The sequence below is a fragment of the Carcharhinus amblyrhynchos genome, chromosome 11 (genome assembly GCF_965287045.1).
Source record: "Carcharhinus amblyrhynchos chromosome 11, sCarAmb.v2.hapA, whole genome shotgun sequence".
Taxonomy (NCBI): Eukaryota; Metazoa; Chordata; class Chondrichthyes; order Carcharhiniformes; family Carcharhinidae; genus Carcharhinus; species Carcharhinus amblyrhynchos.
In genome coordinates, this window is record NC_137334.1 from 92,304,632 (window position 1) to 92,329,735 (window position 25,104).

At 47.0% G+C, this 25,104-nt stretch overlaps 1 protein-coding gene across 4 annotated transcripts in view; it reads right to left on the reverse strand.

Annotated features, from left to right (window-relative positions):
- LOC145350344 (anion exchange protein 3-like) overlaps nucleotides 1-25,104 on the reverse strand; it is a 128,602-nt gene that overhangs the window by 77,792 nt on the left and 25,706 nt on the right. For 3 of the 4 annotated variants that reach the window (XM_080199577.1, XM_080199578.1, XM_080199576.1), the window contains exons 2-6: nucleotides 24,046-24,194; nucleotides 17,984-18,137; nucleotides 16,341-16,594; nucleotides 13,169-13,272; nucleotides 12,160-12,383 (exon numbers count right to left, since the gene is read on the reverse strand). In XM_080199577.1, coding sequence (XP_080055703.1) covers nucleotides 12,160-12,383; nucleotides 13,169-13,272; nucleotides 16,341-16,594; nucleotides 17,984-18,137; nucleotides 24,046-24,099 — 790 coding nt within the window. In that variant the 5' untranslated portion in view covers nucleotides 24,100-24,194. Of the gene's footprint in view, nucleotides 1-9,650; nucleotides 10,020-12,159; nucleotides 12,384-13,168; nucleotides 13,273-16,340; nucleotides 16,595-17,983; nucleotides 18,138-24,045; nucleotides 24,195-25,104 lie in introns of those variants that run through there. The other variant, XM_080199579.1, reaches the window with a different exon arrangement.

Consider the following 25,104-nt stretch of genomic DNA (forward strand, 5'->3'; position numbering starts at 1 on the left):
AGGGTCACATATGCATCTCATGAATGCACGTTAAAGGGCGTCCAAAACAAGCATTTTGCCAGTGGATAATTCAAATGGTCTGTTTTCCAACCATGTGTAAGTGGCATGCACCCGACGAGCTTCAACTCAGAGGTATGGAGACATTTCGTTTATCTCTCTTTGTGCTACGAGTTATTTGATGCTTCTTTCATAAGTTACGCCTAGGTTGGGTAAAGGAGGCAGGATCAGTGGAGAGGGGGAAGGCAGAGGCTGGATTGGGTGGCTGGGAAGTGGCGGGGGGAGATGGGGGTGTGTGGATGGAGTTGTGTGATGGTATTGGCAAAGGAACAGAGTGGAGAACTGGGAGACTGTCCTGCTTCAGGAGTTATAAGACTGTCACAAGAGGAGCCACAAACTGCATCCAAGGATATACAGAAGATCCCTCATACCTTGAGATGAGCGACAGACAGTGCCGCAGGCACCTTTGCGAATCTAGGGATATGATAAGCTCATATTTGCCACAATCCCTTGAGGAACTCATGCCATACAGACTTGGAGGGCGTTCCATGCTGATTGCTCTTAAGGTTGCCGACACATTGAACTTTTTTTTACAGCATATCCTTACAGGGTTCCACTGGGATCTTTGCAGAATCTCACAATCAGTGACACATCAATGCATGAGGGAGGTGACAGATGTCCTTCTCGGTAAACTTCACCATTACGTTCAGTCCCATGTGAATGAAGCAAGCCAGAGATGTTGGATTTGTTGTGATCTCAGGCTTCCCACAAGTGCAGGGCGCCATCGACTACACACAGGTGGCTTTGAGAGCTCCCTAGCTGCAGGGTCTGACTCATTAATAGAAAAGGATTTCACTCTCTGAACATCAGGCAAGAACACTAAAGCATAAGAACTAGGAGCAGGAATACGCAATTCAGTCCCTTAAGCCTGCTCCACCATTTAATACGATCACAACTGCTCTTATCCTGGTTTCAATTTCACTTTCCTACCCTTAAAGGGCAGACTCCTGAAAATGCCTTTCTGATGTTTCGACCAAACAGACAGTGTCCCCTGCGTCATTGTTATCCTACACAAACTATGGGGAATGTGTCGCCAGAGACATGGGAAAGTGAGACAGTTTTTTTTGGGGGGAGAATAATTTGAAAGGGGGTGAATCTGATGAGAGTGACAATTATGACGGAACGCTTGAAGTTGCTGTTGTGCGGGCACATCGCGGCAGAGATATCTGTGACTTCCTTTTTGCTGCATGATTTCATGAGGAATGAGGTGAAGACGGGTTTTCATGACCAGGTTCCCTTTAGGCTTTGATGCAGGTGACACAATAACCATCACTACATGTATCAATACATATTAAAAAAGGTCACTGATCTCACAATGATCATGGAAGCAGCTTACATCATCTTCATCCCTAACGATGGGGTCTTCTCAGAAGGCACAGTAGCCTAAAGAACATGTGGTTTAAACAATGTGATGATATTGTGCTACTTTGATATATTTTGTATTTAAGGTGAAGCTGTGTTAAGAGGTAGTGTTTTGTTACAAGAGTCGATTTATCTGGGAAAACATGCAGCTCCAGTGCTGAAAATGGAGGGTAATAATTGATTTTAGCTTAGAATGTGTTACTTTGTAGAGTTAATAGGCCTTTTATTTCTTTTAGGATTGTAGACTAGGTATGCAGAGTCATGTAAGTTTTGATTAGGTAAATTGACAGGTACAGAGTCATGTATTAAAAGGGAGGAGTTAAGCTTGCAAGAAAGAACAGTTCCATTTTCATTTTAAAATACAAGCAATTGCTATCTGGGATGCCAGTAGAAAGCAGTGTCTCTCCCTGTCTCACACTCTCTCCAGAGACTTTCTGAAAGCTCCAAGACTGTTAACCTAAGTCAAAGCAAGTATGCCTAAATTTGATAACTAATTTTAAAGAAGCGTTTAAGTCTATAAGAAAAATATTGCTTAATTGGAACTAATACTGATAGGCTAGGTTAAGAATTGTATCATCCAGCCTGCAGGTGCAGCAGGTGGTCAGGAAGGCTAATGGGATGCTGGCCTTCATAGCGAGGGGGATTGAATATAAAAGTAGGGAGGTCTTGCTGCGGCTGTATAGGGCATTGGTGAGGCCACAGCTGGAGTACTGTGTGCAGTTTTGGTCGCCGTACTTACACAAGGATATTTTGGCCTTGGAGGGAGTGCAGAGGAGGTTTACTAGGCTGATACCGGAGTTGAGGGGGTTGAGCTATGAGGAGAGGCTGAATAAATTAGGCTTGTACTCGTTAGAGTTTAGAAGAATGAGGGGAGATCTCATTGAGACATATAAGATGATGAATGGGATATAGGATAGAGGTGGAGAGACTCTTCCCGCTCAGAAAGGACAGTAGGACTAGGGGGCACAGCCTCAAGATAAAGGGGGGTGCGGTTTAGAACGGAATTGAGGAGGAACTTCTTCACTCAAAGGGTGGTGAATCTCTGGAATTCTCTGCCCGTTGAGGTGGTGGAGGCTGCCTCGCTAAATATTTTTAAGACGCGGGTTGATGGGTTTTTGATAGGAGAGGGGATTAAGGGTTATGGGGAGAGGGCGGGAATGTGGAACTGAGCCACGACAGATCAGCCATGATCTTATTGAATGGCGGGGCAGGCTCGAAGGGCCAGATGGCCTACTCCTGCTCCTATTTCTTACGTTCTTATGTTCTTACGTTTAAATATTGTTCAATATTTAAAAGTTAAGCTAATTTATTTGTTATAGTTAAATTATGTTGTGAAATAAAGTTTGTTTTGATAAAAGTTCCTTAGTTTGTCAGTAAAATTATACCAGGGTGAAACACCGTATCCTCACATTAATACCAAAATAGAACAATTGTTGGCATCCAGTCTGGCTTCACAATAAACCTTGGGGTTTCTGATCTGATCCCTAACAACAACTAAACCTAGTGCTGTCCTTTCAATCGTGGCATCAAGTCAGTGGGCATTGTAGCCTTCAAGCAGCTGAAATCCTATCAAATACATGGATGACAATCTGGCGGCAACTTAGCAAGGTGGCGCTAATGGGAAAAATATTCATCAATGAATAACAGTCTCAAGAGGGAGCAGCACCCGGACAGCACCACCTCTCCAAATACAAGCTCCCATGGGTGAATAATTGAAAGGCCACATCTTGCAACAAAGCCCCCAGTTTGCCTTCATGTATCAAGGTACAGTGGTGTTTCTCTATCCAGAGCTGCGAGTTCTGTTACCATTATCCTCACATAGCAACAGAGCTGGACCATCGTTCGATCAACACCCATGCCACCATTACACGTTCAAAACTTCGCAATTCTTCCAAACTAACACTATGTAAAGGTGCAGCCCAATGCCTGCAGCATAGGCTGCCTGCTGTGCCATGTTGTCTGAGATGACTTTGGTAGGCGTCCTTTGGTGGCCTGAGGGCTTGGAGGCTATAGGACCCCTCCTCCTCTGCAGCAGGTGCACCCTCCTCAGCCTGACCTGCTGGTGTTGATGGGGGTCACTGGCAGAAGGGGGTTGGGGCATCAGGACACCCTTGGAGTATCCTGGATGGATGCCTCATGATGTCTGGCTGGCATTCCTTCTCCTTTGGATGTTTGAGGACTCTTCCCTGTCTCCTTGAGGAAAAGGGGCACCTTGAGGGTGGTTGAGACGCCTTGCCCCCTGGGGACCTAGCCACCGCTGGAACACACCCACAGCTAGAGCGATGGCGAGCACAAATACAGCAGAAACTGCTGGACCTGAGTCTCCAAGACAGCAACCACCTTTAGCAATGGAGGCTTTGATGTGCTCACGTGCCAGACTCATAACATCAGAATGTGGACAGACTCCTCCATTCTTCATTCGAGTCTGCTGGCAGCCTTTGGTAACCTGTCTCTGCTTCGCCAACATTTCTCTCAGGGCCAATTCCAATGGCTCACCATCGGATTTGGACTCAGCAGGGGCCTGGTCTCCAGCAGTCCTCCCGGTGCCAGGGACCCCGACTGCTGCTGCCTCTACCTGCTGCAGATCCGTGTCAGTGAGGTGGTCACCAGATTGTGAACCTCAGCCTTCTCTAGAACTAGCTCCCACCAAGGTGAGTGTGTGTATCTGTACAGGTAGAGGGTGCAGACAAATGCAGTGACAGCTTTTCATCTGATGCTTGCCCTGCCTGCTCATCAGAGCTGGTCTGGGGTTGGGGGCGGAGCTCTTGCTTCGCCTCTTCTTGCTGGTAAATGGAAGAGAGAGAAGAGATAATTAGTTATTGACGAGGCAGGCTCCAACCATATAGGTCACTCACACCCATTATCCACAACTGGTTAATGTATATCCGATGCAGCCTCACTAGCTTGTTGCAGAAGGCTGATCCTCTCCCTTGCATGGAGGAACAATCTCTACTCTCTCCAGCAAGCTCTGTTGCATGTTCCCCGTGGGTGGAGAGTGTCCTCGGCTCTGGGATCCACCATCCAAGTCTTGGCTCTCTCTCTGTTGTTGTGGGACATTTTGTCCTGCGTAAAGACAGAGATTGACTGCGAGCAGTATGGATGAATGAGCAGTGCAGGAGTATGCATGCCTGCTGTGTGTGCTGGGCTCTCCCCAGTCGGGGATCAAGACACCGTTGTGCAAAACCTTACATGAGATGGTGATCGTAAAGCGACTGGCAGACAATCTGTGCAAATATCCCATCTGCTGATGGTATGAGACATCTCGGTGGATTCGAACCCTTAGACTTCCTGATGTCCTTACGAAAGTAAGAGTTCACAGTGAGCTGATGATCACATCAGATCATTCACCTTTTCCTGCACCGCAGGGCAGTTTCTTGTTTGTTGCCCAGGGATGCTTACCTCCCTGGCACCCTCTCCCAGGCCAGTGTGGTCAAAAACATAGAAAAGAGGAGGAGAGGGCCATCCGGCCCTTTCAGCCTGCTCTCTCATTCATTATGACCATGGTTGATCATCCAAACAAGTAACCTCTACCCGCTTCCCTCCCATATCCTTTGATCCCTTTAGCTATACCTAACTCCTTGAAAACATACAATGTTTTTGACCTCAACTGCTCTCTATGGTAGTAAATTCCACAGGCTGATCACTCCCTGGGTGAAGAAATTTCTCCTCATCTCAGTCCTAAAAGGTCTATCCCCTGTTCCTCAGACCATGTCCCCTGTTTCAGGACAACCTCACCATTTGGGACACCCTTCCAGTATCTAGCCTGTCTCGTCCTTAGAGTTTAAAAGAATGAGGGGAGATCTCATTGAGACGTATAAGATGATGAATGGGATGGATAGGATAGAGGTGGAGAGACTCTTCCCGCTCAAAAAAGACAGTAGGACTAGGGGGCACAGCCTCAAGATAAAGGGGGGGCGGTTTAGAACGGAGTTGAGGAGGAACTTCTTCACTCAAAGGGTGGTGAATCTCTGGAATTCTCTGCCCGTTGAAGTGGTGGAGGCTGCCTCGCTAAATATTTTTAAGAAGCGGGTTGATGGGTTCTTGATAAGAGAGGGGATTAAGGGTTATGGGGAGAGGGCGGGAAAGTGGAACTGAGCCACGACAGATCAGCCATGATCTTATTGAATGGTGGGGCAGGCTCGAAGGGCTGGATGGCCTACTCCTGCTCCTATTTCTTATGTTCTTATGTCCTGTTAGAATTTTATTGAATTTTATGAGATTTCCCATTATTCTCCTGAACTCCAGCGAATATAATCCTAACTCTCCTCATACATCAGTCCCGCCAACCCAGGAATCAGCCTGGTAAATCTTCGCTGCACTTCCTCCATAGCAAGAACATCCTTCCTCAGATGAGGAGATCAAAACTGCACACAATATTCAAGGCAAAATACTGCGGATGCTGGAATCTGAAACAAAAACAGAAAATGCTGGAAAATCCCAGCAGGTCTGACAGCCTCTGCGGAGGGAGAATTGAGCCAAGGTTTCAAGTCAGGATGACCCTTCGTCAGAGCTGAAGACGAGGGAAATAGGCCAGGATTCATACTGTCGGGGTAAGGGGGCCCTTGAGGTCAGAAGTGGGGATGTTCACACAATACTCAGCACCATTCATGACTCCTCAGACAATGAAGTAGTTGTGTTACGTCGCGAGCCTTGGACAACTTGGCCTCGAAGTTCAGGCTACATTGATCGTACACGTGCCGAGCATCAGCCTAGTCTGACCAAGACAGAATCTAACCATCACGTCTTGACATTCACTAACAGCACCGAATCTTCCTCTGTCAACATCCTGGGGTTTACTTTTGATCAGAAACGGAACTGGACTAGCCATATAAATACCGTGGTTAGCAGGGCAGGTCAGAAATTTGGAGTTCTGCAATGACTAACTCACCTCCTGACTCCCCAAAGCCTGTCCACCATCATCAGGGATGGGTGCAGTTCCAATAACACTTAAGAAGTTTTGTAACATCCAGGGCAAAGCTGCCCAGTTGATTGGCATCCTACCCACCACCTTCAATATTCAGCCCCTGCACCACCGATGCACAGTAGAGGCAGCGTGTACCATCTACAAGACTCACTGCAGCAACTCACAATGGCTCCTTCATCCAAACCCACATCTTCCAAACCCAAAGCCGCTTCCAACTAGAGGGATAGGGGCCGCAGACACATGGATACCCACCACCTCGAGGTTCCCTTTCAAGCCATTCACCATCCTGAAGTATACTGCCGTTCCTCCACAGTCACTGGGTCAAAATAGAACTCTCTCCCTAACAGCACTGTGGGCATACATACACTAAGAAGTCTCACAACACCAGGTTAAAGTCCAACAGGTTTATTTGGTAGTAAATGCCACTAGCTTTTGGAACGCTGTTCCTTCATCAGGTGAGTGGGGAGTTCAGGTGAGTGGGGAGGAGAACTCTCCACTCACCTGTTAAAGGAACAGCGTTCCGAAAGCTAGTGGCCTTTACTACCAAATAAACCTGTTGGACTTTAACCTGGTGTTGTGAGACTTCTTACTGTGTTTACGACAGTCCAGCGCCGGCATCTCCACATCATGGTGTACGTACACCAGAGGGACTGCAGCGGGTTCAAGGTGGCAGCCCGTCACCACCTTCTCAAGGGCAATTAGGGATGGGCAATAAATTCCCACCTCGCCAGCAGCACCCACACTCTACGAAATAATTTTTTAAAAAAACTATGCCCTTTAACTTTCTATGCTCAAAATAAGCTGAATAGCTGATCAGTTTCAGTCATAGTGACCTCCTCTAGCTATTCCTGTGTGATTCTAACACACATTTTTCCATAACACCCAGAGGCTGCAAGTGTCACTAATCAATTTCAATCCAATCCCCCGCAGTGCACACATTAGTTGGTCAATAATTCTGTGCGCTCAACAGAGAGGGAGCAAATCACCCCGCCAACCCATGCAGCTCCAAGCTGCCACATCCAAAGTGGTAATAACAAAACCCTTTCCTGCCCGGCACTGACTTGCACATGAGGGATTAAACCTGCAGCCCTGAAAGATCCAGAGCCACCATTCCGAAGAGGAGCAGGTTCTCCCCGGTGACTTGGACCGACATTTATCCCTCAGTTAGCATCACTGAAGAACACTGAAATGAACAGACTTGGTCATTGTGACACGGCCGTGTGTGGGATCTTGCCCGTCACACACTGGATGCTGTGATTGATCAGATATTCAGCTTATTTTGAGCAGAGAGAGAGTTAAAGGGCACAGTTTTTTAAAAGAATTCTTTCACGGGCTGTGGGTGTTACTGGCTAGTGAGAATTTATTGCCCGTCGCTAATTGCCCTTGAGAAGGTGGTGAGATGCTTTCTTGAACCGCCGCAGTCCCTGTGGCGTTAGGGACCACTCGACCCAGTGACAGTGAAAGAACGGCCGATGTATTTCCAAGTCAGGACGGTGAGTGGCTTAAAGGGGAACCTCAAGCTGGTGGGGGTTTCCGTGTGTCTGCAGCCCTTGAGTGTCTTCAAGCCACCTTGCCATCCTGACTGAGAAATATATCACCATTCCTACACTGTGGCTGGGTTAAAATCCTGGAACTCCCTTCAGAACAACAGTGTGAATACCCCACACTTAATACATTGCAACAGTTCAAGGTGGTTCCACAATAGCTTCACAAGGGCAATTAGGGATGCGCAATGAATGCTGGCCTAGCAAGCCATGCCTAAATCACAAGAATGAATTTTAAGAACTGCAGGGAATTCCAGGATTTTGACCCTGTGACAATGAAGCAACTATAATAAGTTTCCAAGTCAGGATGGTGAGTGACGCAGGAACATCTTGGAAGTTGGCGCAGTTCGCAGATGCTCGTCGCCTTTCTCCTTATTGGCAATGGACGGTAACGAATTTGGGAGATGCTGATGAAGAAGGCTGAGTGAAGTACTCCAGCATATGCTGTTTATACCAGCCACAGATCAGTTCCAGAGTCAGAGCAGAGGAGACAAAGGTGCTTGTTTCTGTTGATTGAACTTGTGCCTGCTTGGCTTAGTCAGTGACATTCTTCCCTGAATCAGAAGGTTGTGGATTCAAGTCCCACTCCAGTTCTTCAATAACTTATCCCACAATCCCAGTGCCTTGCTGAGGGAGAGCCTGACAGTGGGGTCAGTGCTGAGGGGGTGCCGCACTGTCAGAGGGTCAGTGCTGAGGGGGTGCCGCACTGTCAGAGGGTCAGTGCTGAGGGGGTGCCGCACTGTCAGAGGGTCAGTGCTGAGGGGGTGCCGCACTGTCAGAGGGTCAGTGCTGAGGGGGTGCCGCACTGTCAGAGGGTCAGTGCTGAGGGGGTGCCGCACTGTCAGAGGGTCAGTGCTGAGGGGGTGCCGCACTGTCAGAGGGTCAGTGCTGAGGGGGTGCCGCACTGTCAGAGGGTCAGTGCTGAGGGAGTGCCGCACTGTCAGAGGGTCAGTGCTGAGGGAGTGCCGCACTGTCAGAGGGTCAGTGCTGAGGGAGTGCCGCACTGTCAGAGGGTCAGTGCTGAGGGGGTGCCGCACTGTCAGAGGGTCAGTGCTGAGGGGGTGCCGCACTGTCAGAGGGTCAGTGCTGAGGGAGTGCCGCACTGTCAGAGGGTCAGTGCTGAGGGAGTGCCGCACTGTCAGAGGGTCAGTGCTGAGGGAGTGCCGCACTGTCAGAGGGTCAGTGCTGAGGGAGTGCCGCACTGTCAGAGGGTCAGTGCTGAGGAAATGCTGTATTGTCAGAGGGTCACTATTAATATTTTAGTTCACAGTCGAAGGGAATGCTGCATTGACGGAGGGTCAGTACCGAGGTTACACTGAACAGTGGAAGGGGTAGTATTGAGAGGGTACTGGCCTGTCAGAAGGACAGTACTGAGGTTACACGATACAGTTGGATGGGCAATGCTGAGTGGACACTTCGCTGTCAGAAATACTGCCCCAAGGTCAGACATTAGGCTGGAGCCTGTCGGTTGGGTGGTCAAGATCCTCTGTCTTTATAAAAGGACAGGAATTTTTCTGATGCCCTAGAAAACACCAATTCCTCACCCTGAAGAACGATTAACTGTCCACTTCACTCTGTTTGTTATGCAAATTTGTTGATAAGTTTGTGTCCGTAACACCAGTCACTGAGCTTTAAATTCACTTAGTGTGGAAATCACCCAGAGGCATTTACAAGGCCTGGCAAAACAACTTCACATATGCGATTGCTTTGATATTCCCCTCACTTGTTTTTAAGAACATCACCCGCACAGACTAGCTACTTACTGGGTTTCTCCTTGTTATTAAGATAGGTGTTAATTGTCTCCCACAGGTCATAATCGTCAAAATCAAGGACAAATTCTTCAAAATCTTCCTTCCCGACGAGTTCAAAGACATCGGTGTCTGGGTCCCGATCATCGCTGGAGTCCTCTGTATCCATCATCTTCGCCATGATATGGAGATGCCGGCGTTGGACTGGGGTGGGCACAGTAAGAAGTCTCACAACACCAGGTTAAAGTCCAGCAGGTTTATCTGGTAGCACAAGCTTTCGGAGTGTCACTCCTTCTTCAGGTGAGATCTTCAAACAGGGTGAGGGAAGAACACAGACATCGATAATAGAAGGAGTAATGCAGCAGAGTGCGAGTCCGGCGATGCTTGCTTGGTCCTCAGAGATTTGCAATGGGCTTTAAAGTGGTGAATTGGAACCTGGTGGTATTATCATTGATCAGGCTGATGTCAATAGGAGAAGCAAATCCCTGCTGACTAAGCGACTGCTTTGAACATTTTTGTCCTCCAGGCTTTCAGTCCATTTCCATGATGCAAGACTCCAATCCAATATCCTGTCACTTGATTTGAGGAAGAGCAGTTTGGCATTTTCAGCTGATAACCCTTTCGTAACCAGCTCCACCACAGTCTCTCCATCAATCTTCAGTCCTTCTTTTCCCAACCTCAACCCACGCCAACCACTCTCCGCATCTTCAATTCAACTGCCTCCCGGAACTTCTCTTCCCCTTGACTTTGCTCTCGTTTCAACCCATCGTACTTTCCATCCCCCAGCTTTCTCCCTCCTGCTGAGTCTTAGCTCCCCGCTCTCGAAGCAACCCCGCAGCCTCTCTCAAGCTCAAGAGGCAGTATGGGAACAACAGAATGTGTCTATTCCCATCATTTTGAAGATCCAGTGCACACCAGGTCCCCGCAGTAACAAGAATTCATATTTAAGTAACGCAGTTAACATAGTAAAACATGCCAAAGTGCTTCTCAGGAGCGTAATCAAACAAAATTTGTATGGAGATCTTATGGCAGTAGCCAGCAGCTTAGCCACAGAGGTCAGTTTTAGACAGTGAATTGAAGAAGAATAGATAGGCAGAGAGGGTTTGGGAGGGAATTCCACGGATTTAAACTTTATTTATTAGTATTACAGCTTGCGACATAGGCAGCTATAGGCATGACCACCAGTACTGGAGCGATTAAACTTGGGGATGCGCAGGAGCTGGACATGAAGGGAGCACAGAAATCACGAGCTCTGATACCCATTATTATTTCTGCATTCGCCCACTTCTGTCCTTCCACACATCCAAGACTTTAATCAGTCCATTGCTTATGGTCCTGTCTTCAACCGCTTAGGACCTAAGCTCTAGAATCCCTCCCGAAACCCCACATCTCTCTCTGCCCTCATTCTTATTACCCTTCAGAATTCTTCTTTTCACCGCAACACACAAAGTTGTAAGTGGAATCCATTTGGAAGGGCAATCCAAGAGGTTTTGGTTTTCTAGCTATGAATCGTAAATTTCCAGTTTTCACCTATATCAGAATACATATCAAAATGCTCCTGATTCTGTTATATATCTTCCACCAATATGCATGCTGTCATTGGTAGCCTTCTTTAGATAGGAAGGAAAATGTCCTCTTTATAATGGTCAATTGCATGTAGACGGTACCACTGTATATTATGCCTGTGTTCACTGTGCGATATGGCTGTCCGTTAGAACCATAGAAACCCTAGAGTGCAGAAGGGAGTTATTCAGCTCTTTGAGTCTGCACCAACCACAATCCCACCCCAAAACCTATTCCCACAATCCCACACATTTACCTCCCTAGTTCTTCTAACCTATATATCCCAGGCCACTAAGGGGAACTATAGCATGGTCAATGCATCTAACTGCACATCTCTGGACTGTGGGAGGAAACTGGAGCATCTGGCGGAAACCCTCGGCAAACAGGGGAAGAATGTGCAAACTCCACACAGCGACCCAAGCCGGGAATTGAACCCGGGTCCCTGACGCTATGAGGCAGCAGTGCTAACCACTGTGCCACCGTGCTGCCCGTGCATTCTCCCTCTGTGTGATCACTGTGTATTATCATTATGTGTTAGTGGGTGACACAGTGTTAGCACTGCTACCTCATAGCACCAGGTTTGATTCCAGTGTTGGGTCACTGTCTGAGAGGAGTTTACATGTTCCTCCAATGTCTGCGTGGGTTTCCTCCAGGTGCTCCGGTTTCCTCCCACAGTCCAAAGATGTGCAGATTAGATGGATTGACCATGGTAAATTGCCCCATGTTGTCCCACAGTGCATAGGTTGGGGGATTAGTGTGGTAAATGGGTGGGGTCACGGGTTTGGGATGGGGTTGGGTCTGGGTAAGATGTTCATTTGCAGAATTGGTTCAGACTTGATGGGCCAAATGGCCTCCTTCTGCACTGTATTAACTCTGTTGGGTTAACGTTATGTATTAGTTATCTCTCTGTGCTCTCCCTGCACATTAATCCCTATCTATCCTGGTATTGACTGTTCCTTACTTTTCATATAGTCCAGATCAGCGCTGGCGAGCATCTGTGCCTCCGCATCATCGGTTGGCACTTTCTGATACACGGTGGCTCCGAGTGCAGTCATACTCCCAATGCAGATCCTTTCCCGCAGGTCGTAACGTGCTCGCTGGCCACTCGCCAGCCGGTGTAGGGTCTTCCGTTTGTCAGGGCTCCTCAGGAGGGCGTGTGGGGAATCCTGGGGAGGTTTCAGAAAACTGTGGAAGGGAGAAGAAAAATAAATATTAGAAAAAGCTTTGCTTCAGGAGTCAGCCCGATGGAATAGAAACAGCAGGACAATGTCTCATATCAGTGAGTAATGAGGGATGAAGATGCCTGTGTCATCTTGTCTCTGGGCTAAGTATATTGGCGGAAGGGTGGGGAGCTAGGGGGACATAAATATGAGGTGATTGGCAGAAGAACCAAAGGCAAGACGAGGGTAACATTTTTACGCAGCCAGTGGTTTGAGATCCAGAACGCGCTGCCTCAGAGTGTGCTGGAGGCAGAATCAATCACAGCATTCAAAGCAGGATTGGGTAATTATCTGAAGAGAGTTAATTAGGACTAGGGGAGTTGCTTATGCAGAGAGCCAGTATACAACAAGATAGGCTGAATGGCCTCCTTCTGTGTTGTAACCATCCTGTGATTCTAATGTGAGTGACGGTTCCGAGGGTCATCCCTGATGACAGTGTCATAGAATTGGGAATGATACAACAGGAGGCCATTCAGTCCATCATGATTGTGCTGGCTCTTTGAGCTACTCAATTAGTCCACTTCCCACAACTGTTTCCCCGTGGTCTGGCAAGCTAAGTGACCACAAGCAGGACATTTGAGGTGGCTCCTGACCCATTGTCCATTTATGCAGTGGCCATTGGACAGATATTTACTCCTCCCAGGGGAGTGCTGAGTGGTGAGCCAGACCTCACCAACAGCACAAACTGAGGGCGGTGGACCTGTTCCTGTCATGTACACAGTTTGGTTGGCCCCCGGGGCAGAATCTGACCTCTCTGCCTTTGCTGAATAAGGTTCCGGTGGCTGTTGGGGAGAATCTAGCCTCTGCTGCTCAATCACGAGAGACTCGGTCGATTCAGGTGAAGCAAGATGGCACTGTGAAAAGATGAAGAGCAAATATCAGCGACCACTGCAAACAGGTGATGATTCCCTAACAGCCGAGTCTTGCTTCAGTCTCTGCCACCTCTCCCTCTCCACTACAATCTCTTACCCCATCATTCAATAGAGATGGCAGACTTCAAGAAGATGAAGGGAAGATTGAATGTAAACATTCAGAGTTCTTTTTTGACAGAGAAAATAAGGAGAAACGGTTTCCGTTGGTCCTTCCAAACTCCTCCATTCGATATTAGCCTGTAACTCACTCCCGGGTATCAGTTATTCTATATATAAACCACCCCGAACCCCTCGATTAGATTCCAGTCTGTAACTCACTCCCAGGTATCTGTTATTCTATATATAAACCACCCTTCGATTAGATTCCAGTCTGTAACTCACTCCCGGGTATCTGTTATTCTATATATAAACCACCCTTCGATTAGATTCCAGTCTGTAACTCACTCCTGAGTATCTGTTATTCTATATATAAACCACCCCGAACCCCTCGATTAGATTCCAGTCTGTAACTCACTCCCGGGTATCTGTTATTCTATATATAAACCACCCCGAACCCCTCGATTAGATTCCAGTCTGTAACTCACTCCCGGGTATCTGTTATTCTATATATAAACCACCCCGAACCCCTCGATTAGATTCCAGTCTGTAACTCACTCCCGAGTATCTGTTATTCTATATATAAACCACCCCGAACCCCTCGATCAGATTCCAGTCTGTAACTCACTCCCGAGTATCTGTTATTCTATATATAAACCCCCCCGATCCCCTCGATTAGATTCCAGTCTGTAATTCACTCCCGGGTATCTGTTATTCTATATATAAACCACCCCGAACCCCTCGAACAGATTCCAGTCTGTAACTCACTCCCGGGTATCTGTTATTCTATATATAAACCACCCCGAACCCCTCGATCAGATTCCAGTCTGTAACTCACTCCCGGGTATCTGTTATTCTATATATAAACCACCCCGAACCTCTCGATTAGACTCCAGTCTGTAACTCACTCCCGGGTATCTGTTATTCTATATATAAACCACCCCGAGCCCCTCGATTAGATTCCAGTCTGTAATTCACTCCCAGGTATCTGTTATTCTATATATAAACCATCCCGAGCCCCTCGATTAGATTCCAGTCTGTAACTCACTCTCAGGTATCTGTTATTCTATATATAAACCACCCCTCGATTAGATTCCAGTCTGTAACTCACTCCCGGGTATCTGTTATTCTATATATAAACCCCCCTGAACCCCTCGATTAGATTCCAGTCTGTAACTCACTCCCGGGTATCTGTTATTCTATATATAAACCACCCCGAACCCCTCGATTAGATTCCAGTCTGTAACTCACTCCCAGGTATCTGTTATTCTATATATAAACCACCCCGAACCCCTCGATTAGATTCCAGTCTGTAACTCACTCCCGGGTATCTGTTATTCTATATATAAACCACCCCGAACCCCTCGATTAGATTCCAGTCTGTAACTCACTCCCGAGTATCTGTTATTCTATATATAAACCACCCCGAACCCCTCGATCAGATTCCAGTCTGTAACTCACTCCCGGGTATCTGTTATTCTATATATAAACCCCCCCGATCCCCTCGATTAGATTCCAGTCTGTAATTCACTCCCGGGTATCTGTTATTCTATATATAAACCACCCCGAACCCCTCGAACAGATTCCAGTCTGTAACTCACTCCCAGGTATCTGTTATTCTATATATAAACCACCCCGAACCCCTCGATCAGATTCCAGTCTGTAACTCACTCCCGGGTATCTGTTATTCTATATAAAAACCACCCCGAACCCCTCGATTAGATTCCAGTCTGTAACTCACTCCCGGGTATCTGTTATTCTATATATAAACCACCCCGAACCTCTCGATTAGACTCCAGTCTGTAACTCACTCCCGGGTATCTGTTATTCTATATATAAACCACCCCGAACCCCTCGATTAGATTCCAGTCTGTAACTCACTCCCGGGTATCTGTTATTCTATATATAAACCACCCCGAGCCCCTCGATTAGATTCCAGTCTGTAATTCACTCCCAGGTATCTGTTATTCTATATATAAACCATCCCGAGCCCCTCGATTAGATTCCAGTCTGTAACTCACTCTCAGGTATCTGTTATTCTATATATAAACCACCCCTCGATTAGATTCCAGTCTGTAACTCACTCCCGGGTATCTGTTATTCTATATATAAACCCCCCTGAACCCCTCGATTAGATTCCAGTCTGTAACTCACTCCCGGGTATCTGTTTTTCTATATATAAACCACCCCGAACCCCTCGATTAGATTCCAGTCTGTAACTCACTCCCGGGTATCTGTTATTCTATATATAAACCACCCCAAACCCCTCGATTAGATTCCAGTCTGTAACTCACTCCCGGGTATCTGTTATTCTATATATAAACCCCCCTGAACCCCTCGATTAGATTCCAGTCTGTAACTCACACCCGGGTATCTGTTATTCTATATATAAACCACCCCAAACCCCTCGATTAGATTCCAGCCTGTAACTCACTCCTGGGTAACTGTTATTCTATATATTTACCACCCCAAATCCCTCGATTAGATTCCAGTCTGTAACTCACTCCCGGGTATCTGTTATTCTATATATAAACCACCCCGAACCCCTCGATTAGATTCCAGTCTGTAACTCACTCCCGGGTATCTGTAATTCTATATATAAACCCCCCCGAACCCCTCGATTAGATTCCAGTCTGTAATTCACTCCCGGGTATCTGTTATTCTATATATAAACCACCCCGAACCCCTCGATTAGATTCCAGTCTGTAACTCACTCCCGGGTATCTGTTATTCTATATATAAACCACCCTGAACCCCTCGATTAGATTCCAGCCTGTAACTCACTCCCGGGTATCTGTTATTCTATATATAAACCACCCCGAACCCCTCGATCAGATTCCAGTCTGTAACTCACTCCCGGGTATCTGTTATTCTATATATAAACCACCCCGAACCCCTCGATTAGATTCCAGTCTGTAACTCACTCCCAGGAATTTGTTATTCGATATATAAACCTTGGGCTGGTCACGCATCTCCTCGCTTGCCGACAGATCTTTGTCCTGGGTCTCGAATTCCGAGGCCTCCTCTTCCTCCTCATCCACTTCCTGGATGGTGGGCGTTACCTCAGATGGAGGCACTGAAGTCTTTTTCTTTTTCCTCTTTCTCTTCTTCTTCCGCTCTGGGCGAGACACCTTTCTCCTGAAGCGCATATGATGTGGCAGGCGCGCTGAGAGTGGGTGGTGAATGTGGTGGGACATCTGTCGATGATCTGGTGATTACACAGGATTACACAGAGAACTTTACAGTCCCAGAAACAGACCATGCGGTCCAACTAGTTCATGCTGGTGTTTACGCTCCACATGCTCCTTCTCCCTCCCTACATCGCAGTAAGAAGTCTCAACACCAGGTTGAAGTCCAGCCGATTTATTTGGAATCATGAGCTTTCGGAGCGCTGCTCCTTCCTCAATTCAACGTGATGGACGTCCTCAACTGGGATCTTCAGTTCATGTCACACCACATGTAACCACCACTATTTGGCCTGGGCTTGCAAAATCCAGCTAACTGTCCTGGCCTGAGACAATTCACACCTCTACCTGTGATTATCCCCCTCTCCACTTGTACTGTCTGCATCTGTAAAGACTTGATTGCTTGTAAAGACTCACATTCCAACCATTATCTTGTAATTCGGTCTCTGTCTATATATGCTCTGTTTGTGAGCCAACCTCTCCACTCACCCGACGAAGAAGCAGCGCTCTGAAAGCTTGTGATTCCAAAAAAAGTGATTCCAAAGAAACCTGTTGGACTTTAACCTGGTGTTGGGACACCTCTCACCGTGCCCAACCCTGTCCAACACCGGCATCTCTACATCATACCTGCATCGTATCAGCCTATCAGAATACCTTTGTGTACATCGCGTATTGAAAATTATGATGGGTTTGATGATTGTTAAGAAGAATCTGTTTCCAATGGCAGGAGGTCAGTAAGTTGAGGTTAAATAGATTTACAATAATTAACAAAAGGAAAACTTAAGATGGTGAGGTGTTGTGATCTGGAATGCACTGCCTGAAAGCACAGTGGAAGCAAAATCAATAGTAACTTTCAAGATGTAATTGGATAAACACTTGAAGGGGAAAAATTTACAGGGTTATGGGGGAAGAGCTGGAGAGGGAGATTCATTGGATAGCTCTATCAGAGAGCTGGCATTGGCACGATGGATCGAATGGCCACCTTTTGTGTCATACACGATTATACTACGTCAGAAAATTTAGATCCTTTTGAGTAGATTGTGCAGTCTGGCTGTTGCTGAGAATCCTATCCTAACTGGATACCTCTCCTGATACTGTTACCTTAGGAAAGCAGATTCGTTACGGGGACAGAAAGGAAGGGAAGAACTCTTGGATGGAATTTACTCTCGAAGCATTTTGAGAAAAATAAAGAGCATCACGAGCAATGAGAACCATCCCTTGTCTCAGTGTTAGTGTGGGGTACGTTCAGAGAGCAGGGTTCAGTCTCTCAGATACTGCACAAATTGGTTTGTGAACTCGTTTGCGTACCTTTCCATAAGAACACACACACACACACTTTTCAGAGGAATGTGATGTGTGGATGAGGATGTGGACACAGGGTGGGGATCACTTATGCACGCACGCACACTTACATTCAAAGTCCTTTTCATTGTAGGTTCTCTCAGGTTCCCGCGGAGGGCGTTCACTAATCAGATCACTTAGCCGCTCGATGCCCAACAGCTTGTCCAGCTCTTCTTCTTCCTCCTCTTCCTCTTCCACACTCGGCTTCTCGACCTCATCTTCGGCCTGCAAACAGGAATGGTTATGGCCGTTTACCACAGCGACCGCGATCACCTCAGACACAAAGTGTGTTAACCCTATTCACACCCTTTACAGTTAGCGCTGGTGACATGGTCAACACTTTACATGTGTGTTTGTAGGTCCGTGCACATGCATTTGGGGGCCAAGACTCCCCCCAGCCCCCTCCCCACAAGACCAGTGAACTCTCGCTGGGATCTGCCTGGATTTTCTAATGCACTCCTAGCTGCCCATCACAACTTTTGCAAACTTGAGGTCATCCAAAATTCTGCTGCCCATATCCCAAGTCACACCAAACTCTGCTCACCAATAACCCCCGAGACTCACTGACCTGCACTGACTCCCAGCCCAGCTACGCCACACTTTTCAAATTCTTTTCCTCGTTTTCAAATTCCTCCGTGGCCACACCACCCCCACCCTCCTGACCACTGTAACCAGCTCCACAACCCTCCTGCACTCTGCAGGAGTGATATTCGCACTCCTCTAATTCTGGCCTCTTGCTCCACCACTGGGGCAGATGTGCCTTCAGTCACATGGACCCCAGACTCTGGAATTCACTCCCTGAACACCTCTGTCTCTCCCTCATCTTTCCTTTCAGACCATCCTCAAAATCTCCCCCACTGACCAACCATTTGGTCACCTGTCCCGTGATCACCTTGTGTGACTTACGGGCGGGATTTTAAGCCCACCTGAAGTTAACAGATTTTTCCATGGTTCATCCCTCTCCTGTGGCGGGCGGAATGGTAAAATTCACCCTATGTTGTTTGATAAATGCCCCTGTGAGACACCATCTCGGAATGATTTATTATTTTAGAAACACCAAAAATAAGTAAGCTCATAGAATCATAGAATTCCAGAGCTTAGGGTCCATGTGATTGAAGGCACAGCTATCCCAGTGGTGGAGCAAGTGGGCAGAATTAGAGGAGTTCATAAGTTCACAAAATACAGGAGCAGAATTAGGCCATTCGGCCCATCGAGTCTGCTCTGCCATTAGATCATGGCTGATACGCTCCTCATCCCCATTTTCCTGCCTTCTCCCCATAACCTTTCAATCCATTACCAATTAAAAATCTGTCTAACTCCTCCTCGAATTAACTCACTGTCTCAGCATCCATTGCACTTTGGGGGTAGTGAATTCCACAGATTCACAGCCCTTTAGAACATAAGAACATAAGAAATAGGAGCAGGAGTTTAGGAGAAGTAGTTTCTCCTCAACTCTACTCCTTATCCTAAGACTGTGACCTCTCGTCCTAGAATGCCCCACAAAAAGGTGGCACGAGGGCATGGTGGTTAGCACTGCTGCCTCACAGCGCCAGGGGCCCAGGTTCGATTCCCAGTTTGGGTCATTTTCTGTGTGGAGTTTGCACATTCCCCCTGTGTCTGCGTGGGTTTCTTCTGGGTGCTCCTGTTTCCTCCCACAGTCCAAAGATATGCCAGTTAGGTGCAGTGGCCATGCTAAATGGCCCCTTAGTGTCCCAGGATGTGTTGGTTAGAGGGATTAGTCGGGTAAATGTGTGGAGTTGCAGGGATAGGGCCTGGGTGGGATTGGTGTCGGTACAGACTCGATGGGCCGAATGGCTTTCTTCTGCACTGTGGAGTTTCTATTTCCTAAAAGGAAACATCGGCTCCACGTCCACTTTATCCATATCTTTTATCATCTTGTATGCTTCAATTGGATCTCCCCTCATTCTTCAGAGAGTATCGGCCTAAACTGTTCAATCTCTCTTCGTACAACAAGCCTCTCATCTCTGGAATCAATCTAGTGAACCTCCTCTGAGCAGCCTCCAATGCCACTCCATCTTTCCTCAAATAAGGGGACCAAAACTGTGCACAATACCCCAGGTGCGGTGTCACCGGGAGTGCAGACATCTCGGAGGCTGGTGGAGCTGGTTACGGAGATCAGGAGGGTGGAGGTGGTGTTGATGACTAGATTAGTGCCTTAAGCAATTTGAGGCAAAGTGGGAATAAGTAATTTCCAGCGTCACATGGATGTGTCTGTACATCACCTGAGATAGAAACAGGTGCTAATAAGGCAAACAATTAAACTAAAATCAGAAGGGAAATTAAATTGTCAAAGTGGCTCAGTGGATTGACGCGTGTCAGTGTTAAGTGATCATTATGAAACTCTCTGGTTATTATATTCGGAAAGGAATGTAAAGTAGGCATTTTTAATCACTTTTCAAACAGCAACTAATCTCATGGGAGGCAAATTAATCTTTAGTTTTTGACATTATGTTTTGATAGGCGACACACTTAAAGAAGGATGTGAAGGCATTGGAGCGGGCGCAGAAAAGATTCACAAGAATAGTTCCAGGGACGAGGAATTCAGTTATGGATAGAGAACAGAGAAGTTGAGACTGTTTTCCTTGGAGAGAGATGATTTTTTGAAGTCTTTAGAACTCTCTTAACTCAAAAAGCAGTGGTAGCAGAGTCTTTGCCTAGGACTTTTCTGCCCTGTCACAGGAAAATCTGGAAACTGTGGCAAGCCAAGCAAAAGCTGTGAATCTGAGGAGAAAATACTTCTCCTAAAAGGGCTGCGGATCTGTGGAATTCGCTACCCCAAAGTGGATGTTTAAGTCACGGGTAGATAGATTTCTGATAGATAAGGGAATTAAGGGTTAGGGGGAGCAGGTGGGAAAGTGGAACTGATCCACTTCAGATCAGCCATGATCTTACTGAATGGCGGGGCAGGCTTGAAGGGCTAGATGGCCGACTCCTGCTCCTATTATGTTCATATGCTAGGACAGTGAGTGAATTTAAGGAGGAGTTAGACAGATTTTTAATTGGTAATGGGTCGAAAGGTTATGGGGAGAAGGCAGGAAAATGGGGATGAGGAGCATGTCAGCCATGATCGAATAGCAGACTCGATGGGCCGAATGGCCTAATTCTGCTCCTATATCTTGTGAACTTATGAACTCCTCTAATTCTGACCACTTGCTCCACCACTGGGATAGCTGTGTCTTCAATCACATGGACCCTAAGCTCTGGAATTCTCTGAACTTACTTATTTTTGGTGTTGCTAAAATAATAAATCATGGTGGCATCGGTAAATCCTGCCAGCAGGCAGGACCACAAGGCTCTGCCTTTCAAATATTTTTAAGGTGGGGCTAGATAGATTCTTGATAATCAAGGTGGCGAAAGGTTATCATGGGGTAGGTGGGAATTTGGAGTTGAGGTTACAATCAGATCAACCATGATCTTATTGAATGGCAGAGCCAACTCGAGGGGCCGAATGGCCTACTCCTGTTCCTAACTCGTATGTTTGAATGTATATTCGTATGCAAGGTTGAGAGGGGATTTGATAGAGATGTTGAAAATCATGAGGGGATTGGACAGAATAGATAGGACAAAACTGTTCTCATTGGTGGGCACAGAATTGGTAAAAGAAGGAAGGGCAACATGAGGATAAACTTTTTCACGCAGCGAGTGGTTAGGATCTGGGATGAGCTGACTTGAGACTGTGGTGGAGGCAAGTTCAATCGAGGCATTAAAGAAGGAATCAGATTATAATCTGAAAAGAAAGAATGTGCAGGATTATAGGAGGCAAGGCGGTGGAGAGATCTCAATAATTTGCTCCTTGAGACGGCCAGCATAGACAAGATGGGTCAAATGGCCTCCTTCTATGCTATAACATAAGAACTAGGAGCAGCAGTAGGCCATCTGGCCCCTCGAACCTGCTCCTCCATTCAATAAGATCATGGCTGATCTTTTCACGGACTCCACTTACCCACCCACTTACCATAACACTTAATTCATAAGAACATAAGAACATAAGAAATAGGAGCAGGAGTAGGCCATCTAGCCCTTCGAGCCTGCCCCGCCATTCAATAAGATCATGGCTGATCTGTTGTGGCTCAGTTCCACTTTCCCGCCCTCTCCCCATAACCCTTAATCCCCTCTCTTATCAAGAACCCATCAACCCGCTTCTTAAAAATATTTAGCGAGGCAGCCTCCACCACATTCAACGGGCAATTTATCTATTCCTGCCTTAAAAATATTCAATGAGATGGCCTCAACTGCTTCACTGGGCAGGGAATTCCACAGATTCACAACTCTTGGTGTGAAGAAGTTCCTCCTCAACTCAATCTAAATCTGCTCCCCCTTATTTTGAGGCTGCATCCCCTGGTTCTAGTCTCACCTGCCAGTAGACACAACTTCCCTGCTTCTATCTTATCTATTCCCTTCCTAATCTTATATGTTTCTATAAAATCTCCCCTCATTCTTCTGAATTCCAATGAGTATAGCCCCAGTCTACTCAGTCTCTCCTCATAAGCCAACCCTCTCAACTCTGGAATCAACTTAGTGAATCTCCTCTGCACCCCCTCCAGTGCCAGTATATCCTTTCTCAAGTAAGGAGACCAAAACTGTACACAGTACTCCAGGTGTGGCTTCATCAGCACCTTATACAGCTGCAACATAACCTCCCTGTTTTTAAACTCCATCCCTCTAACAATAAAGAACAAAATTCCATTTGCCGTCTTTATTACCTGCTGCACCGGCAAACCAACTCCTTGTGATTCTTGCACAAGGACACCCAGGTCCCTCTGCATAGCAACATGCTGCAATTTTTTACCATTTAAATAATAATCCATTTTGCTGATATTCCTACCAAAATGGATGACCTCATATTTACCAACATTGTACTCCATCTGCCAGACCCTCATTTGGAACACAGTGATCATTTCATTATCCTCCACATACATCCTTCATTCCTTTGCAGCAATAGAAACTGTCCCAACTAAAACATCAGCTGCACTATTCCTCAATCAATCCTTCAACACCTTATAACAGAAATACAGAAAGCACCAGAAAGCTACATAAGATAAAGGTGCACGGTGTTACGGGTAATGCATTATCATGGGTACAGGATTGATTAACTAACAGGAAGCAAAGAGTGGGGGGTAAATGGGTGTTTTTCTGGTTGGCCATCTGTGATTAGTGGGATGCCTCAGGGATCAGTGGTGGGACCGCAATTGTTTATGATTTACATAGATGGTTAGGAGAAAGAACTGTGTGTGATCCTTCAATACGGCGGTTCTGTTACTCTGTGACCGACTGGCCCCTTGGTTCAACCGTGTTTGGAATTTTGCATGCAGTTGTGGTCACCACATGACCCAGAAGGACATGGAAGCTTTGGAGAGAGGGCAAAGAAGTTTCACCAGGATGCTGCCTGTCTCGAGGCCGTTGGCTATGAGGAGAGGTTGAATAAACTAAGATTGTTTTCACTGGAAAAATGGAGGCTGAAGGGAGACCTGATAGATGTCTACAAAATTATGACAGGGCGAGTAGTCAGAGGCTTTTTCCTCAGGTGGAAGTGTCAATTACAAGAGGGCAGAGGTTCAAGGGGAGCAGGGGAAAGTTGAAGGGAGATGTGCGGGGGAGGTTTTTCACACAGAGAGTGGTGGGCGCTGCCGGAGGAGGTGGTGGAAGCAGGTACATTAACAACATTTAAGAAGCATCCGGTTGGGTGCGTGAATAGGGAGGGAATAGAGGGATCTGGACTGAGTAAGGACAGATTTTTGTTTCAGTTTAGTTGGGGCATCATGATCGGCACGGGCTTGGAGAGCCAAGAGGCCTGTTCCTGTGCTTTGTCCTTGATAGTGCAGGCCTGTCCCGCTGACTGACCCCTTGCCCCAGCTACATGACTGACCGACCCGTTGACAGCGCGTCTCTGTCACTGTGTGACTGACCCCTCGATAGTGCTGCCGTGTCACTGCGCGACTGGCTGACCGCTCAATAGCGCAGCTCTGTCACTCTGTGCGACTGGCTGACCACTCAATCGTGTGACCCTGTCACTGTGTGACTGACACATCCCCCCGACAGTACAGCTCTGTCACCCTGTACGACTCGCCGCCCCCTGTCCCCCTCCCCCACTGTGTCACTAGCCGTCGCTCACCTGACGTAAACATGTGGGAACGTCTGCTGGTTCCCTGGCCCCGCCAGCTGCCATGGTTGACTGTGATGGCACAGAGAGCTCAGAGCACTGCCCAATCAGCCCTTCTCCTTCACTATCGTCTTCACCACAAACCTTAACGATGGCATAACCTGAAAGGAGAGACAGAGAGCGAGCAGTAAGACACGAATACACGACTGGGGATAGAACGATGAAGAGAGCGAGTCAGAAAGAGAAAGAGAAAAAGAGCAATGAGACACAGATATGTGAGTCTGGAGAGTGTGTGTTTGTGTGAGAGAGAAAGAGAGAGATAGAGCGAGCACTGGGATACAGGTATATGCAGGGAGACACTGACACACACACACACACACACACACACACACACACACACACACACACACACACACACACACACACACACACACACACAGAAATGTAAAAAAACAAAATGACAAACAGGATGATAGGGGGAGACTGAGCCACAAGAAGACAGAGCGAGAGTGAAAAGTAGATAGAAAGAGAGGATGAGTGAGACAGATAGCGAGACAAACTGAATGACAAATAGACTGGCAGGGATAGAAAGACAAAGTGAAAGTGAGAAAGAAAGAAAACACTGGGACACAGGCATAAGTGGTGACAGAATGATAGACAGGGAGACAGAGAGAGTGAGGGTGACAAACGAAAGAAAGAGAGTATGAAGTAATTCTTTCATTTCACTGCTGTATGAGTGATAACATTGCTTCTTCCATCATATTAACCTGTTGTAGTCTGGTGCGACTGCACCTTCTGAAGGTTTTTAACAGATGTCAACAAATAATTGCTCAGCTACCGGTTATAACAAGGGCTTCTTCTTGCAGTCTGGCCAAGTAACATGCCGGCCCCTCGCCTGGGTAACAACACACCCTTCATACAACCGAACAGCAACATATTACCTGTGACTCACAGCGGGGCTTGCCTGTTAATCTATCAACCAGGTTAAGAACTTTTACAGGGGCACTGCTTTCATGGAATTGTTGCCTCCGAGCCAGTATCACAAAATGGGAAAACACATTCAATTGCTCC